The sequence below is a fragment of the Neopelma chrysocephalum genome, unplaced genomic scaffold (genome assembly GCF_003984885.1).
Source record: "Neopelma chrysocephalum unplaced genomic scaffold, ASM398488v2 Primary Assembly neopelma1_44, whole genome shotgun sequence".
Classification (NCBI taxonomy): domain Eukaryota; kingdom Metazoa; phylum Chordata; class Aves; order Passeriformes; family Pipridae; genus Neopelma; species Neopelma chrysocephalum.
Genome location: NW_020897703.1, coordinates 14094611 through 14111959, shown reverse-complemented (window position 1 = coordinate 14111959; position 17349 = coordinate 14094611). Strand labels below are relative to the sequence as shown.

General features: G+C 40.7%; 1 protein-coding gene across 1 annotated transcript in view; it reads left to right on the top strand.

The window, feature by feature from the left end:
* Positions 1-3875: 3875 nt before the first annotated feature.
* The window catches only part of METAP1D (methionyl aminopeptidase type 1D, mitochondrial), a 45228-nt gene continuing 31754 nt past the window's right edge, over positions 3876-17349 (top strand). Inside the window, exon 1 of the mRNA XM_027678559.1 lies at positions 3876-3965. Coding sequence (XP_027534360.1) covers positions 3926-3965 — 40 coding nt within the window. The 5' untranslated portion in view covers positions 3876-3925. The remainder of the gene's footprint in view (positions 3966-17349) is intronic.

The window sequence follows — 17349 nt, the reverse complement described above, 5'->3', positions numbered from 1 at the left end:
GTACGGCAATAAGGGAGGTGTTCATGTTCAATAGCTGCTATTTTTAGATGCTTCTCTTTCTTCCAGTTAAGCTTTTCTCTGAGCTATATGGGGTGTTCATGTCTTTAAGACTTTCATAGTTTTGTGGAAAAGAGAAAATGAATTTAATATGATAGAGACTGTCATTTTGCTTTCCCTAGAGCTGTGATGTAAGTTTGGTGTAGCTTTACCTAGTTATATATATTTTGTATCACTGATGTAGGAGGTTTAGGGGTTTTTGCAAGTTCAGGACTCCAAACTGTCTCACCGTGGGTCAGATGAACACCAGTACTGGAAAAAAGAACACATATTTGTGAATAGAGCAGGATGCAAACAGCACCAGTCTCATCAGCAAAAGTTGTTGTGGAGCTAAATCATCTTTTAAGACAACTTTAGATAGGAAAGTCTAAGCCTAATCCCAGAAGTATTCAGCTGCTATACTTAAACTAGAAGCATACTTCTATATTGTTCTACATAAGAGTTCATGTGTATATAATGCATAACTCTGTTGTCTTACAGACTGTTACAGGCCACTTTCAAACTTGCATGTAGAAACCTACGTGTATGTCTTCCTTAGCATCTTTTGCTTATTTTAATATCAGCCTGTCCAATCTTCGGAGGAAATAAAGTTGAAATTCTACATTTAGAACATGCTGGCTCTGACAGCAAAGAGCCAATCTAAGTGAGATGGAATGTGAAAGACTCTCCATGAAGAACGTAACATACAGACAAGTGTTGAAAATACCCTGGGCTGAAAAGTGATTTCTCCAAAGCTGCCTCTCAACCTGAAGCTCAGTACAGCTTTAGACATCAATGTCCTTGAACATTTCAGAGGATTTGTCAAATATAACCAAAAGACAATTATACACAAGGAAAAAAGTGATGTATTTTCTTTTGGTGACAAAACTTGAATGTGGCAGAGCATGATTTTTCAGGTTTGCTGTGTTAAGATATGGTGTATCTCTTTTCTGAGATATTCATCCCCATTTAACTGGTATAAAGCTCCTAAAACCTCTATCTGTTGTTTATATTTCTTAGTAAAAGGAGAAAGTCTGCATCTAAGCATAAATTAGAGACCACTGAATAATGACTGTTGTTAGGCTTAAGATTCATCCAGAAACTGCAAAAATTACACAGTTCACTTGAAATGTAATCGATTGTAATTGATTGATCCCCTCTTGGTTTCTGACATGCAAAAAGAATTGGTCCAGTCTAACCACTAGCCAATATCTACAAGTATTCGTGAAATAGCCTGACACTCAAGGACAAGATAATTGCAAAGGTGGTAGCAGCATAACTAGTAATGTCTCAACATTTTCTGCATTTGGTTATGCCATCATCCAGTTTCCAACCTGTTACAATAAGGAATTTGGGTCTTAGAGCTGCAGACAAAAGCCAAGCATTCACTTCATTTTCTCTAACAGTGGCCTCATTCCACAGAGTAGGAAATGCTTATTGACTCAAATAGAAAAGGTGAGACTAGGCTACATTAGGGCACTCTGTTTCTCTCCTTTAGTGACAGATCAGGAAAAGATGGTGTACTACTCATCATACTCATCATGGGTACTTTCATGGGAAGTGTGTTGTTCTCTTTAGGCACACACAAGTACATCCACTCCAAAATACATGTAGTTGCTTAGGCCAAGCAGCACAATGTGGATTGCTTTACACTGTACATCATTGTTATAGAACCAATGGCTGGGTGTCTGCATTCCTAAAGCCTTGCCAAGATACAAAATAGGATAAATGGTGCCTGATGAGATTCAAACTCGTGAAAGACCATACTATGTTTTAGAATTAGGAACAAGTGAAGACACGTGCATTTGTGCCCTGCAAATGAAATGTGTGCAGACCTCTCACTAGAGAAGTGAGGGTAATGGTGAGCAAAGGGTAATGGTGCTCACGAGGTGTAACTAAACAGCTTAGCAATGCTTTTTCTACATTTATTTCTATCTCTATTTTTCTGTTAAATTCCTATCATTCTCTCCTCACTGAATAACAACGATGAAACGTGTCAGTTGATGCAGAGTGTAGCTATAAGCAGTGGATTGTTTTATTTTTTGGAGGCAGTGCAAGGTATTGTATTGATCTTTAACCTACTGTGTGGTCTGGATATAAGCTATATGATGGCTGCCTATCGTGCTGTGGCAGCTGATTGGGTAATGCACTTTCGTTAGTGATGTCTGTATGGGACCACTGAGAGGATCACAGCACATTTTTTTGATCAGAGAACACTTGGAATTTGCTCCTTAAAGGCAGAAATGCTTGCAATGTAACTTTTAAGTTCGTACTTTTTTCAGGCATTTTCCATAGTCCAGGGCGATAAATAACGCCAGCATTCCCACCCACCTTGTGCTTTTAGTCTATTCTTCGTAACTAAAACATAAAATTTGTACATGGGAAGTTAAAAACTACTAATGGGTGTACCAGGAGCTAAATAAATCTGGAGATAAACAGCCTCAGTTCTCATGTGAGAATTTACTTACTTATCCTAGAGAATAACAGTGTGTGTGTACATGTGCATGTGTGTAAGGAGAGAAAGACCATTATATGTGAGTCAGAATGTAAGAAAGGATACTTCTATTACTTCTACATTTTGGTTTCTTCCCTCTACTCTTGTAATGATTGCCTTCATGCATTCTATTCATTCCTTCATTTGGTGATTTGATTTCCTTAGGTTTAGTAGTTCCCTGCCAGCTGTTAGATTTATGTCCTGTAACAGTGATTCTCACACTCTGATAAGCCATAAGAACACAAGTTCAAAATGTGTTTAATTGTTCATACAGGCAAGCCAAATGCAGCCAAGGAAACAAGACATTGGAAAATAAAAATGATAAATGGACATTAGAAGTTAAGTTTGATTTTTATTTGACTGAAAATGAAACCTACCACACCAACACAGTTAAGATGGTCTTTGGATGTTTTTTTAAGGTCAGGTGGTACCTGTACCAAAAAAGGTTGGCAAGATACTGCTCTACTGAAAAGTTTGCTCTATTAGATCTTTTTTAAATGGATGAAGTTTGGCTGTGCAAATGAAATAATGAGTTTAGTTAGAAAAGGCATTAGCTTTCAGATTCTGTATAGACCTTTACAAACATGTAACAGCAAAAACTTAGTTCACAGAATTGTTAGGGTTGGAAGGGACCTCTGGAGATCATCTAGTCCAACCCCCCTGCCAAGGCAGGAGGGTCACCTAGAGCAGATGGCACAGGAACATGTCCAGGTAGGTTTTGGATGTCTCCAGAGAGGGAGACACCATGGCATCCCTGGACAGCCTGTTCCAGTGCTCTGCCACCCTCAATGTAAAGAAGTTCTTCCTCATCTTGAGGTGAAACTTCTTGTGTTTTAGTTTATGGCCATTGCTTCTCGTCCTGTCACTGGGCACCAATGAAAAGAGTCTGGCACCATCCTCTTAGCACCTGCCTTTGACATATTTATATGCATTAATGAGATCCCCTCCTAGTTCATAAAGAGTAGTTCATGTTTTTAGTCACAAAAGTACAAAAATTGTTGGGTTTTTTTTTGTTGTTGTTTGTTGTGGGGTAGGGGTTTTTTCTTTGTGGTTGGTTTTTAATGGAAAGAAATTCTAAGGTAGCTCCAGCACTCAAGAAACAGTACGGCTGCAACTCTTGTCGGACCGAGCCCCACTTTGGGCAGTGCTGTCTCGCTGCCATGTGTTTCGCTGTCGGAAGGAGCAGTCTCCAAGCCCGCTAGCGATGTTGTCGAGCTAAGCAGGATGGAGGCTGTATGGGGGAGCACTCTGGCAGCACGCCTGGGCAACACCGACCCGCAGTTGGGAGCGGATCCGCCCGCGCCCCCCCAGGCCCGGGCGAGAGCGGGAAGGGGGCGCTCCCGCCCCGCCGCCACGGGCACGGGCACGGCCACGTGACCGCCTCACACAGGCAACATGGCGGCGCCCAGAGCCGCCCGCGCGCTGCGGAGCGCAGGTGAGTGCGCGGCGCCGCCGGCGGGAGGCGCGGGCCCGGCCCGGCCCGGGCTCTGCCCTTCCCCGCCCTTCTTGCCCTTTCCGCCGGCCGCCCCAGCGCCGCTGCTGAGCTGGTGCTGGCTTTGAAATCGAGGAGGGAAACGTCCCGCCGCCGTCCGAGCGGGGGGAACGCCGCGCCTGTCGGGGGCAGCGACAGACCGCTCCGCCGGGCGGGGCGCGGGCAGGCGGGAGCGGCGTGTGGCGGCGGCGGCGGCGCCTGGCGAGCCCCGGCGGGGCCTCGCGGCAGCGCCCGCAGCTGTCAAGGCTCGGCTTCTATGAGGGCGTGTTCCCGGCACTGTGCTCGGGCTGGGGCCGGAGCCGCCCCCCCGGGCGGGCACACGCCGCCAGGAGCGGGGGATCGGCGGCCCGGGGGCCCGCACAGTGCGGACAGCAGTGCTTTGCTCTGGTTTTGCTGTTACGATTTTGGCTGTTGCCATGTGTTTGACAGAAGAAGTAATCTGACATAACATGTACACGTGTTTCTTCTACCAGCCCGTCCAACTGCAGAACTTGTTACCTGTTGGCACATCTGTGTGTGTAAAGGCTTTTAGGGTCCCGTTGTCCTTCGTGCCCTGAGGTTCTCTTACAGGCACCTTTTCTACCACATCAGCCTTCTCAAGTGAAAGTTGTGTATCCCTGCCCTACCTCCATCTCCAGCCCCATGTGCACTTAGAAACTCAAAGCCTGTCATCCGGTTAAAAGAATCAAGCAATTTAAATTTGTTAAGCTTTCCTACCTTCCCTTCAGGCATCAAACATTGTTCAGCTTCCCTCGGGGACATGTTTTTCCAGAGGCTGAGAAAGCAAAACTGTCATAGTTAAGACAAGACTGATTAAACTAAATCTGATTTTCCCTGCATTGGACAGTTAAGTATAATTTAATTTGCAAATACTGAAAGATAGGAGTAGTTGAAATTAGTTTCTGTTCACCTAAGGGTATCTGTTCTACCTAAACTGAAGGAAAATTACTTTTTTGTAGCCTCTTTTATGTTTTTTTTCATGTATCTGATGTTATGTTTTTACAAATGATAAAAGTTTTCTTTGTTATGGAACGGTTTCTACATAAGTGCATCTGAGCAGCAGAAATCTTGGATGTTTGTATGCTTCCTCCACATACTTGTAAAGTAAAATAAATTGATTGAAAGAAGTTAAAAAGACAGTTTGTACCTTTTTGGTAGTCATATAGGAAAATTATTTTATAGGTTCTCAGTGGCCTTGCAGTGGGTTCAGCTGCACAGGTGATGCATAGAAGTGGGAATTGAGTTTACAGTTTTGTAAATTAAAACTAAGAAACATTCAGAACACAAGCACTTCAAATCACTGTCGTGGTTTGTAGTTAGAGATAGTATGGATTATATGCTGATTCATTTGCTTGTAAATGGTCTAATTTGATGTTATCACAGTTTCAGGTATTACAATAATCGTTTCTGTGATACTTTATTGGTAATGAAATAAAGTAGAAGACATCAAAGAACTACATGCCTACAAATACAGCTTAGATGCTTTGTGGCGTAGTAGTCTCTTCCTGATTTATTTATTTTAGGCAGGTAAATTACTGTAGAGTAGAAGTCCCTGATTTCTTGTAATAAACTTCCAGGGCTTAAAGCCACAGGGAAATAATTGATGAGAAGACATCCCTTGTAAAATGAGTTACTTACTGTGTTAAATATGCATAAAGCTGCTTTCTGATCTTTCTTCTCCAACAATGAAGAAGTATTCTGTAATAATCTATGTAATATATTACTGGCCAGTTTTTAAAGTTGAGTCACTGTAGATTGATGGGGTGTGATACATCTCTTAGATATGTAGTTTGTGTTCCTAGGCTGTCTGTTTGCTGGTTAAGGGCCTTAGTGTCTTGCTAAGCCCCTTGCAGAACTGGGAATTCATATGCAGGCTCCTAAATGGAAACCACACTCAGGGAGAAGCTACAGCTGTGTTCAGCACCACAGTACGTGAGATGGTGTGAAATACTTTTCCTCTGCGAATACAGAGACTTTTAGAGATGGTTGTTTCCAAAGGCTGTTACTCCTTTCCCCTCTTAGTAAAATGACAAGATACATAAATGTGTTTTTAAACCTTTTTTAAAAACAACTAAACAAACAAAAAAAATAGGGGGACATAGCTGGAGTTTGATTTTGTTGCAGTACAGCTTCAAAGTTTGCCCAGAAGTGCTGGGCACTTCTTAGCACTATTAATATTCAAATGCTAGAAGTGTCTTCATCTGTATCTTCTTCACCATTAAAAAGAAACTTAGAAATGTACAACTCAAACAATTAATCCTTATCTGTAGTAACTTTCTATACTTCTAAGCTAATGCTTTTAAAAAAATTAACTGTAGAATGTACAGATAACAGTTTTGGGGAGACTTGACTAACTGTTTCTTGGCATTCCAGACTTATAATTAAATATGTCCTGTAATTCTCATTTTTTTTGGTGGATGAGGAAAAGTGATTGAAAACTTGTACAAGAGAGTTTTTGAGATCAAATGTTCTTGGCTGCACTGTGCAATATATGAGCTGGGCAATTAGCTGGAAGAAAATATTAATTCATATTTTCCATTAATTTGTAGACAGACTCATGTCTCCAGAATTTAACATTAGCATTATGAGCTGCAAGTGATGCATGGTGGAAGTTCAAACCATTTGATTGTAGTACAATTTCAACATTTTTTAAATGATGCTAAGGTAGTTTCATCTCCGTCTTGAAAATAATCAGGCAGACAAGGAATTATTCCCATTTCAACAGTGCAGCAACTCTGGGGGAGACATGCACTTTCATGGTTTGAGGCATGAGAGAAAAAATATTCCCCTTTCAATAAAGTGTTTAATTGTTCTTTCAGTTGAGAGGTAATGTATTGTTGGCAGCACACAGCGTCTTTTTTTTCTTCCAAGATCTATCACTTCTGGCTGTGGATGGATTTGTAGGGTGTGGTTTCTCTGTGAGCTTAGGTTTCTCGGTCAGCATTAGCTAATATTGCCTTTAAATGAAGGAAAGTCATTAGCAGGTGTCCAGGACAGTGGCTGAAACTCAGCGTTTTCTGCCACATCAACAGCTTTACTGACCCACACCTACTCTTGTAGCCATTTGTTCCAGTATGTAAAAAGTCTTTTCTTCTTTTTAGGAAGGTGCCCATTGACCTGATGCTGGAGCATCACTGTTGTGGTTACAGCTAAAGTCCACATAGAGACAAAGTCAGTGACAAGTTCCTGAAGAGTACTTAGTTTCAGCTTTTTGTGAATGCTTCCTCTGCTCTGCGTGCCTTATATCTTGGGTGGCCGGGTCCCAGACAGTGTCCTGTGTTTACCAGTGCTTAGTCTGTGATGAGTATATTGGACAGGTACATTTTCACATGCTAGAAAGTAAGCCTATCTGTAATCCTTCAGGCAAAAATTGAACTTTTTTGTAAATGTATTTTGCACGTATCACTTTTCATTTTGCAGAGTTTTCCTTAAAGCTCACCTGGACCTTTCCCTAAGCAGAAAAAAAGCTGCTTTCTCTTTCCATTCCCCTCGCAGAGCTCTGAGACTTTTTCATCATCTGCAGAAGCTCACTACCCTGGTGTGGTGATTCGCTGAAGGGCCTTTGTCCAGCTTTCTGCATAGGCCACTGACCCTGAAGGAAAATGCCAGAAAACTCTGGGGATGTCTACCAAGAAAATGGGGTGCCCCATCAGAGGGACTTGGCTTGCTGCCATGTTTCCAAAGTGGATTTTACAGTGTTCTCTCTGTCTTCAGAGTTGGACATGGGGGTGTCTGTGAGTGAGGACCATTTGCATGCAGAACTTCTACCTTGCCTGCCAGAGGCTGTTGTCCTTCTTTGGCATTTCCTTACCTGGCTGCAGATGTAGAAGCAAAGGCTCAACATAATACTATGTAATAGAGTGGAAAGTCTAAAATGTAAAGTCATGTCTGTGATTTTAATTCCAGATGTGCAGTTCAGTGCTGCCTCTGGGCAGCACAGAAGGCAAACTTTGTCTCTCCTTTAGGTGTTGGTTCAGGCTCTTACTCTTTGGGCTCACAAATGCAGTGTTAACCAACACACAGATCTTAGTGTTGTTCTCCAAAGAACAAAATGACAGATTTAAACTCCTCTATACTCATACAGCAAATAAATGAAATAAAGGATATCACTCCACATTTTTTAGGGATTAAATTAAATAAAGAAAAAATACAGGCTCCTAAAATCTATACTGGAAAATGACCCTGCCTAGCCTGTGTGCAGGATCAAACCATGAAGTCTCTGGCTAATTGGTCCTTGCATGTTTGTTACTTAAAACATCAGGAATAGTGGTAGAGTGTATCACAGGTCTCTGGTGGACTCTGAGCTTGTTTACTGTAATATATAGCACTTGAGGAGAAAGAATGAAGATCTAAATCATCCCTAAAGAAATTATGGACCTCAAATTGTAACTTACATTGCGTTTAGAGCAGATAACTTCACTCCCCAAAATCACAGGATCAGATGTCCTGTGAGCATACAATAAAACATTTTTTTTTGCTTCTGAGAGCTCACAGTGCAGAACTAAGGCAGACAAAAGGGACTGAAATGGTGAGCACTAGCTGATGGATGGAGAAACTGTAGCACCAAGGGAGTAATTTCTGGAGGGTCTTGTGGCAGCACAGCATCAGCAGAATGAAACAGGGCCTGAGCCTGCCCTAATACCTGCTGCTCCTGAGCTACCAGGCAAACATGCGGTTTAGCAGTGAACATATGTGAAGTGGCTTTCTAAATTTAGATGATTCATTCCTTTTACTCAAGTTTTTGCAGTGAATTACCCCTCTAGACCAGAAGCTGGATTTAAGGCACACATAAGAACAACATACAACGTGTCTGTAAAGTTTGAGATTTGTGTGTCACGGGTGTTCTCAAGCTGTGCAGCAGAAACCATACTGAGCTGTCTGGCACACTTCCCCTCATTTCTTGTGTGACTTCCCTATGTATAGCTATAGTTGGAATGTAAGGTTGAATCTACCAAAAATATTTCTATAGTGTCTTGGTATTTTATTTTTTTTTATTCTGGAGAGACCTGGATTTCTTCTGAAGTCACCTTGTAGACAGGCTACTTCTGGTTTTGAACCTGTTTTGGTGCTACAGCTGCAGTGGACGTCTGTGTCATGAAATCTAAGCTGGTTTTTCTTTCCATGATATTAAGATGTAGTAGACACAGTATTCTGGTTGTGACAATTGTGAATCATGAGGAAATTTAAGCAAAAGCTCAGGAGTTTTTGAGAGTTCTTCTGTAACAGTTCTGCTAGTCCTCTGCAATCTCTGATTTCAGAGTAGTACTTCATTGCTGTAAAAAGGCTTTTTCTGTGCTGAACCACCTGTAGGACCCCTAGTTACAGTGATCTTCTCTATGAGGGATTGTATAGTTTTCCCTTTTTCTTTTCTTTTTTCTCCATCCTTCTCTCTGGCTCCCAAACAAGCACATTCGTATAGCAATTGGAAATTCACATCTGATGAGAGAGACTTGCTGCCTCTCCTTCTCTTTGAGTTTGACATGATGATGTGCCATGATGGGTAGCTTGCAGTGCTTCCAGACACCACATCCCAGTGCTGTTGACCTAGCAATATTTATTAGCATTAAAATTTAACTTGAAAATATTTTGAAGTAATGAAGTGGGAGGGGGAGTGGGTTACAGGGCAATTGCTTTCCTTTTTTTATGTTTTGTCTATTCAAGCTATGTGTATTTGTCACAGTGGTTTTTTTCCTAAGTATTTCTATTTAAAATCAGTGTTTATTAAAATATACTTGTGTACCCAGCCTGACTTTCATATTATAGTTGTCAAAAAGCAAGGGAATGTATACAAGGAGCAATCTGTACATTGTACACTCTCTGCCTTACAGTTATTGCATCCTGTAGAAAGAGGCTGTTTGGCTACGGCCTTGTTTTAATTTCATTTTTCAGTTTTCAGTTACACATTTCTGGAGTCTCCCTGACCACTGCCGTTACCTGATGGCGCCTATATTTCATCAAGTTTAGACAAGCAGTCTACCTGGACTTAGGCCCAGAGGAGCTGCTGTAACTGATGAACATGATCCCCTCTGCCCGGGAATTCAAGACTTATAAAACCACGATTCCCAAGGGAATTGAAAGAAAACTGTGTTCAGACCTCGCCTCTTGCTTTTTTTTATTTTCTTTGTTGTTTTTATGTAGTGTTGCCTTGTCCTCATGGGTAGCATACCTTACCCCAAGTGAAATCTGGTATTAGTTTGTCGATGATTAGGAGAAAAGATTCTTTTTAACCTAGACTGAAAACAAAAGCAGCGAAGAATAGTAGAGCACAAGCAGAGACAGAAGTTGCTGTGACATATCTTGATTACTGCTTACAAATAAAGTGACAAGTTATTAAACAAAATAACAAAAAATGTTGCAGCATTAGTGTTACCATGTTGGGTGGTTTTTTACTGCATCATCACTTTTAGACTTCCAGAGTTTATTGGATAAAATTGTGTATTTTAATTTTGTTCTTGCATGTTGCTCTCAAATCTGTTTCATTCTGTCGGAAAAGCTGCATTATATAATGATTGTATATTATTTTAGCTGTAGAATATTACTGTGGTGGATTTTTTATGTAGAAAATGGTTTTAGAATTGTTTTTATGATTGCAGAATGAATATTAGCATTCAATGTAATTAAATTTAATTGCATTTCCTGTATGTTTTAATTTTAGTTTGCTCTTATATCCCTTTATTTTCATCGAGAGTTGTAAATTTGACATATTTTTTTAAAAAGCATGGTGTTGGCAGTCAGACACAAGCCCACTTTAAATCAATGAAATAATTAGCCTAAAATTCTTCTAATGTGGGGGACTTGTAGTTTCTGCTTAATGATCAGGAGTTGTTTCTTCATATTGTTTTGGATTATGTGACCTTGTTCGGTTTTTAGTTTGTAAGTTTAAAAAATTTAGATGGGAAAGAGTAATTAAAAGCTGCTTTCTTCCTTATTCTAGCTTTTATATCCAGGTCAATTGGGCAGGCTGGCAGAACTCTTTTAGCTACATACATTTTTGCGTTTCATTCATCTTCTACTGCTTGTGTTTGCTTAACTAAGATGTTATGCCATTACTTGTAAAGAGACTTTTTTATTTTGATATCTTAAGAAAAAGTGGTTTTTTGTTTTTCTATTATTGCAACAGTTTGTTTTGTTTTTTAAACATGAACTGTTTACCCAGGGAGGAGCTACAGTGGCTGGAGAGCTTGTATAGCTCTGAGTTCATGAATGTGAAGACTGAACAGATCAGGATTCTCAGATTTATTTATTTAAATCTAGTGACTAATAAACATCTGAAATAAAGATGGTGTTACTAAAAATTCATTATTCTTTTTCACTGTGTAAGGGAATATAAGGTCTACTGTAGCCCAGTACAGGTATTGTTCACACCTTCTGGGTTTCTTGTCTGCTCTAGGTTTGACATTCTTGGTATTTCTGAAGGTTTTTTTTTTTTAAAGTCATTTAAAAAAATCATATCAGATATTTTTAAACCTCAAAAAGTGCAATCATGCAGTGTAATCACATTAAGATTTTTTTTTCCAGCCACCAGCAAGGGAGAGAGTTACTGTTCTTCATAGACAAAAATTCATTACAAGTTTTTGATAGTTCGAGAACACTGGAGGAGTGAAGCTGTTTTCTTGAATCATGGTGATAATCGGAGGCTTTCAGGGTTCTGTTGTCTGAATTGTAGGAATCCCCTGCACTGGAGTCTGTGCAGCAGTTAGAAATAAGTAGGGAGAGAGGCAAAGGCTTCTGCCAGCGCAGCGGCTTTCTCATCTCCCTGCTTGATGGGGAATCAGTTTGAGAACCTGTGTTGTGGGGCTCACTTTGGCGTCTCCTGGACTTCTCATTTCCTGGGGTTGGTGATTCTGGAGGGAGCTAGCAGTCCTTGGGAACTTTGGAAAAGGGAGGCTCTCCAACTAGCTTGCCACCGTCCTTGCAGTAAAACAGGTTCTCCTACAACTGTGTGGCTGAAGAGAACCTACGATCTTAGCACAGGGTGGGGCTGAGGTCCTTCATGGGCCTAGGAGGCAGAAGCTAGGGATATTTGGGGCTGGTAGTGTGCATGGCTTTGGATAAGTCATTGAACTTTCTGTGTCTTTCTCCACCTATAATGCAGATATTCACCTACCTTGCAGGTGCATTGGTTGAAATTAATGAGTTGTTTGTAAAGCACTTTGAAGATGAAAAGCACTATAAAAATGCTAAGTATTATTATGTATGAGCTCTTGAGTGTATAATGGCTGTTTGCCTGCCAGTATTTAAAGCAATTTATAATACATTAAGTATGAAAGGCACTGTATGAAGTCAAGTTCTAGTCTCCATTTAAGAAAAGTCACTCATATTTTGTGTTAAGCAGTTCAGGTCACACCACTGGCCTTTGGTGTTATCTAGAGTGAAAACAAACTCCTAAAGATTTTTTAAAAGGAACTGTTTCAAAAAATTAAAATCATGTTTTATAATAAGGATCTTTTTCTCAGTTGCTTGTTTCTTACCTCCTTTATATGACTTAGGTTTTGATTGCCAAATTCCCAGGTTTTCTGCCTTTTTCTGTTTTGCCAAATTCTTCTTCTGAACCTTACACTTTTAAACTGCTGTAAGTTTTCTCTCCCCAACCTTTACATCTGTCTCTGCACTTGGCATCAAAGCTCATGTTCTTTGTACCACTTCTGCTCAGTGGCCCTTGCCACATTGCACCCTAGGTTTCCTTAGCCCTTCATCTACGCATCCCTCACTTTGGGGCTTCCCTGCACTCCTGCCCTGAGGAATCCCCTGCCCCAGGTGCTCGCTGCCAGCCAGTGCTGCACAGTGTGGTGCTCTTCTTCAGGATGTTTCTCCAATAAATGTCAGAGTGAACTGCCTGTCAGACAGGCAAAAACACCCACAAAGGGGGCAAAGCTGCTCTGTGCTTGAGAGCAGACCTCCCTGTCTGAGGCCTGTTGGTTCGCTGTTCTTCAAGGCTTTTGAGCATAGGTTTTTCTAAGCATCCTCCAGTGGCAATGTGGGCTACCATGCAGGAAGCCGAAACAAACTGATAATGAACTTGCTTTCTAAATAAAAGTCTTGCTATCGAATTCCCAGGTTTTGGCAAATCATGAATTGAAAACAGCTGCATATTGTTTGTTATGTATCAGCACCATGTAGTCTGTCCAGCTTGGATAATTAAATATTCACTTTAGCCTCAGTCTTGGTTTGCTGCATTGGGTTAGAAATGTGACAGAAAACAAATACCCCATCTTTAATAGATTCACACTCATATATAATTACTGAAGTGCAGTCTCCTTCACGTTATCAGGTGTGGCGTGTAACCAGAATAGTGCATGTTTTAATTGTAGGAGTAAAATGTGAGAGAATATGCATGAAAGTTTGTATACCACAGGGTAAGGTCTTGTAGTTTAATGGATGCAATTCAGACAGGAAAATATTGTATGTGGCTGTGTTTAGTCTTATAAAAAGTGTCAGAATTCTCTATTTTGTCATAGCTATTACATTATATTGCTATGTTTTTTAAAGGATTTAGGAGAAATGAACTGTTCATTGGCAAAGGGCTTTATCCATATGAGAACTGGCTGTTCCTTGGTGGACAAAGGAAGTTTGAATTATTTTTTTTTCAATTCCCTCAAGATACTTCATATTGAAAACATTATTTGAGTGGAGAATGCTGAAAATGTTTTATGACATAGAGACAAAGTATGGAAAGTTTGTTTGTTCTCCTTTTAGACATCTTGTCCTTTCCAAATCAGTAGCTGTCTTTCCTTATACTTCCTAATTCATGAAGAAAAAGAAAAATGTTGGAAACCAAGTGTTCAGCAAACTGCCCTGCTGCATGGAAGCCTTAGAAAGGAGAATGAAGGGCTCCTCAAAGCTCCTCGGAGGTCTTTTGGCAGACGTGCTCTGTAGCGTGCAGCCTGACAAAACTATCATGAGTGTTTTGCACTATTCTCTTTTGAATTTAGATTATAAATAACCACCCACTCTAACCGGCTGTATGAAGTCTCCAGCTTTCACATTTTAAAGGTGTTTACTTCCAGGTATTCATTGTTAAAACCTGTTTAAAGCTATGTTTCAGTTTTAGATCAAGCTCCTTTTGCACCATTGCAGTAATAAACACAATCTGAATTTATACATTAATACTTACAGCATATCAGATGCTCTCTGAAAAAATGCATACACTTCTCAGATTATCTGTTTCATGTTTTCTTGTACATAAACATAAATCAGGTCCTGCCCTATCTATTTTTTTTAAATTATGAAAGTCAGCAGATGTGATGTAACATTGAAAGAAAAAGGCAAAGAAATTGTTTGTTTCTAACATAAATTCCAGCTGTTTAGTCTCAGATTTTCTGATAGAGACAGGTGAAGATGGAGTTGGACAAAAGCAACAATGAGCTCCTAGCTTCCTTCTATGTAAAATGGAGATGCTTTATGTAATAAATAGTGCAGACACTGCAGATCTGCTTATGTGCTTCTTGAGTTCTCAGCTCTTGAGTGTGCTTGTAAACTCATCTGGAGTTGTTGAGTTGAGGTCCTTCAGCACTGGACAAAGTGGATAGTCATCTTGCAAAGACATCCTGGTTTGGCACTGAGAGGAAGTGTTGCCCGAAGTGTTTTGTGCAGATCTGAGCATCAAGTCACATTTGTGCATCGTGGATGAATCAGTAAGTGGTGACAAGGGTTAATGTCATTGCCATGTGCTTTCTGAACTAACACCTGTGAGGTGACTAGGCAGGTCTCACCTTTCCAACCTATTTCTGGTTGTTCTGCACTGATTATTGACATACTTCCTGTGAGTCATGGCAGAAATGGGTGTTCTTTAAAGAAATAAATAAAGTAGTGGGACTTGTCTGGGTTTATAAAGATTTATTTATGCTCTGACACACTCTGCTAAATCAGCAGAGGCTCAGCTCATGCGAAGATTTCACTTCTGGGAAAGCTTAAATCAGTTCCTCAAAAAGATCAAGTTGTACTAGGAAGGATTGTTTTGCTGTTATAGCTCTGTCCCAGCAGCTTTCTGAGTAGTATCATCATATTGTCTAAGAGTTTTGGGTTCTAGAATACTCTCCTTAACTAATACGTGTTTTCTTGCCAAAATTTAATTTCAGAGCAACCCAACGCTTGCAGAAGTGGCTGTTTCTAAAACCTGCTTGATAAAGACAGTCTTGGTTTTGTTCATTTGGAGTCTGTTTTGTCTTTTGTAAAAGCTGCTTCACAAAATCAGGTATGGACTGAAATAGTTGCTGGATAAACTTTGGCAAGTTTTACTGCAACAGTATCCCCAGCTATGGGAACCAGATGGAGGTTGCAAATGGGTTGTGGGATGTTGGCAGCTGAAGTTCAGCCATATGAAAATGAACTGCTGGGGTAAAGGCACTGATTCTCTTCTGTCCACTGTGGTGTGACAAGTGGTGATTCCCTACCAACCACTGCATGGCAAAGGCACAGGCAAGTCACTTCTGATGGCTGTGCCGTTGCCAAGTTGTCAGAATCAACTTTGCTGTAGCTATTTGCTTACTGAATGCAAATCAGGAGCCTTGACGTTTATGAAGTTGTGGCCAGGGCTGTAAAATTCCAGGTCACGGTCACATCACTTTTCAGTAGGCCATGCAAGTGGATTGAAATAGACTTCACATTTTCTGTTATAAAATGATACGTCAGGATTCTTATTATGTAATTGACTGAATCCGCTGATTTGGGGATGACTTTAGAGTCAAAAGGATTTGAGACCTCCTCCTGTACATGACTCAATTATGATTTTGTAAATATGAGTAACTTCTGTGATCACATCTTTCATATATTTTAGCCCAAAGCTGCTCAGAATTTAATCAGACGTTGAACCAAAGTTGTTTAAGAGTCAGACCAAAGATACGAAGTCAAACACAGAAGTTGCCTGGTTGTGCGGCTGGGCTTCTGCAGAACATTGTGGAAGCACCAGCACTCCCTCCAGACTTGAGGCATTTACGCTCTCTGTCCAGCTCTATTTTATAATTCTCAGAATAATTTGTAGTGCATCATGAATCATACCTGGGTAGAGGTTTAATGAACAACTTCACTGACCTGATTTTTTAATTAGAAAAATAATCACAAGTAAAATTGAGACATTGATGTTTCCTTATGCAGGTCTGCAGGTTTGGTAAAGCAAAACATTTATTTCTTCTAATAGATTTACTGTCTGTGCAGAAAAGAGCTATGTAAACCCTTTTCAGTCTAGAAAAAGGAATGGGAGACCTGATGTCTTGCAAAGACCCCTTGTTTACTGTGTCTGTCTTAGAAAATCAGACAGTAGAATAGTCCAGTAAACTGTACAAAGTGAGTGAATAGCCTGATGAAGATAGTTTAGAAATGAAGTTTTTGTTGGTGTGGTTTGTTTATTTTTTTAAGTTGGCCTGTGTGGGGAGTGACTGTCGTGGGCCTTGCCATACCCATCCTTGCAGCACTGTTTGCAGTAAGCAGCTGTTATGTGGGTGACTGATACCTGTACAGTGTGCATCAGGAGGAGTGACAGGGAGCAAGGTCAAGATCTGGAGGTGAGAGACACTGCCTAAAGTACAACTGGACTGCATGATCTTCTCTCTAGGAATTAAGTAGCTGCTGTAATTTGTGATTTCTTGTTTTTATTTTAATGAGTGCTTCTTGCATTTCCTCCCTTAGTAACAGCTGGGGTGTTGACCATGGGGTGTGGGGCAGTGGAGAGAACCAGAGGTCCTTCCTTACCTCTCAGGACTCCCAGCTAAGTCTTGGGATCTAGATGTGATGTTTTTTCATTGAAGAGCAAAGGGCTGGAGCCAGTCCCAAAGATGTGCTTTAGAAGCTTGCAGATGTTGAATGTCAGTTGTCTTAACTCCTCCTGATGTACATCCCATGGGACAAGGCACAGGGCAAATGATGTGCCAGATATTGACCTGCACATGGGTTGTCACACAATGAAATATGCTGACCTCTCCTCCATGTCCCTGTCACCTAGCAAAGACTGAACCTTATTCATCATAGTGGTGGTAGTTGTTTAGTAAATTAGCCACCAGGTCAGTGCCCACGGATGCCTTAGCTCTGCACTGATGAGTTACTGCATCCAGTTAAGGTGCCTGCTATACCCAGTTGTTCATTAGGTTCTGGTGAAACACTTGTCCAGGGCATGAGTGTTGCACATTAAGTCTTATGAGGTCCAGAAGGTTGGAAAGCTCCTACTTTGTCATATGTTGGTTAGTTTACTTTAAAAACTGAAGCACAGTTCCTATCCCCCTTCATTTACATGTGTGGATTGGAAGAGAACACATGGTGAAGGCTGCCAGAGAAAGTCAGTGGCCAGTGCCCAAGCCGTATTATTGGTTTTCATATCTCAAAGTGAGTAATTTGG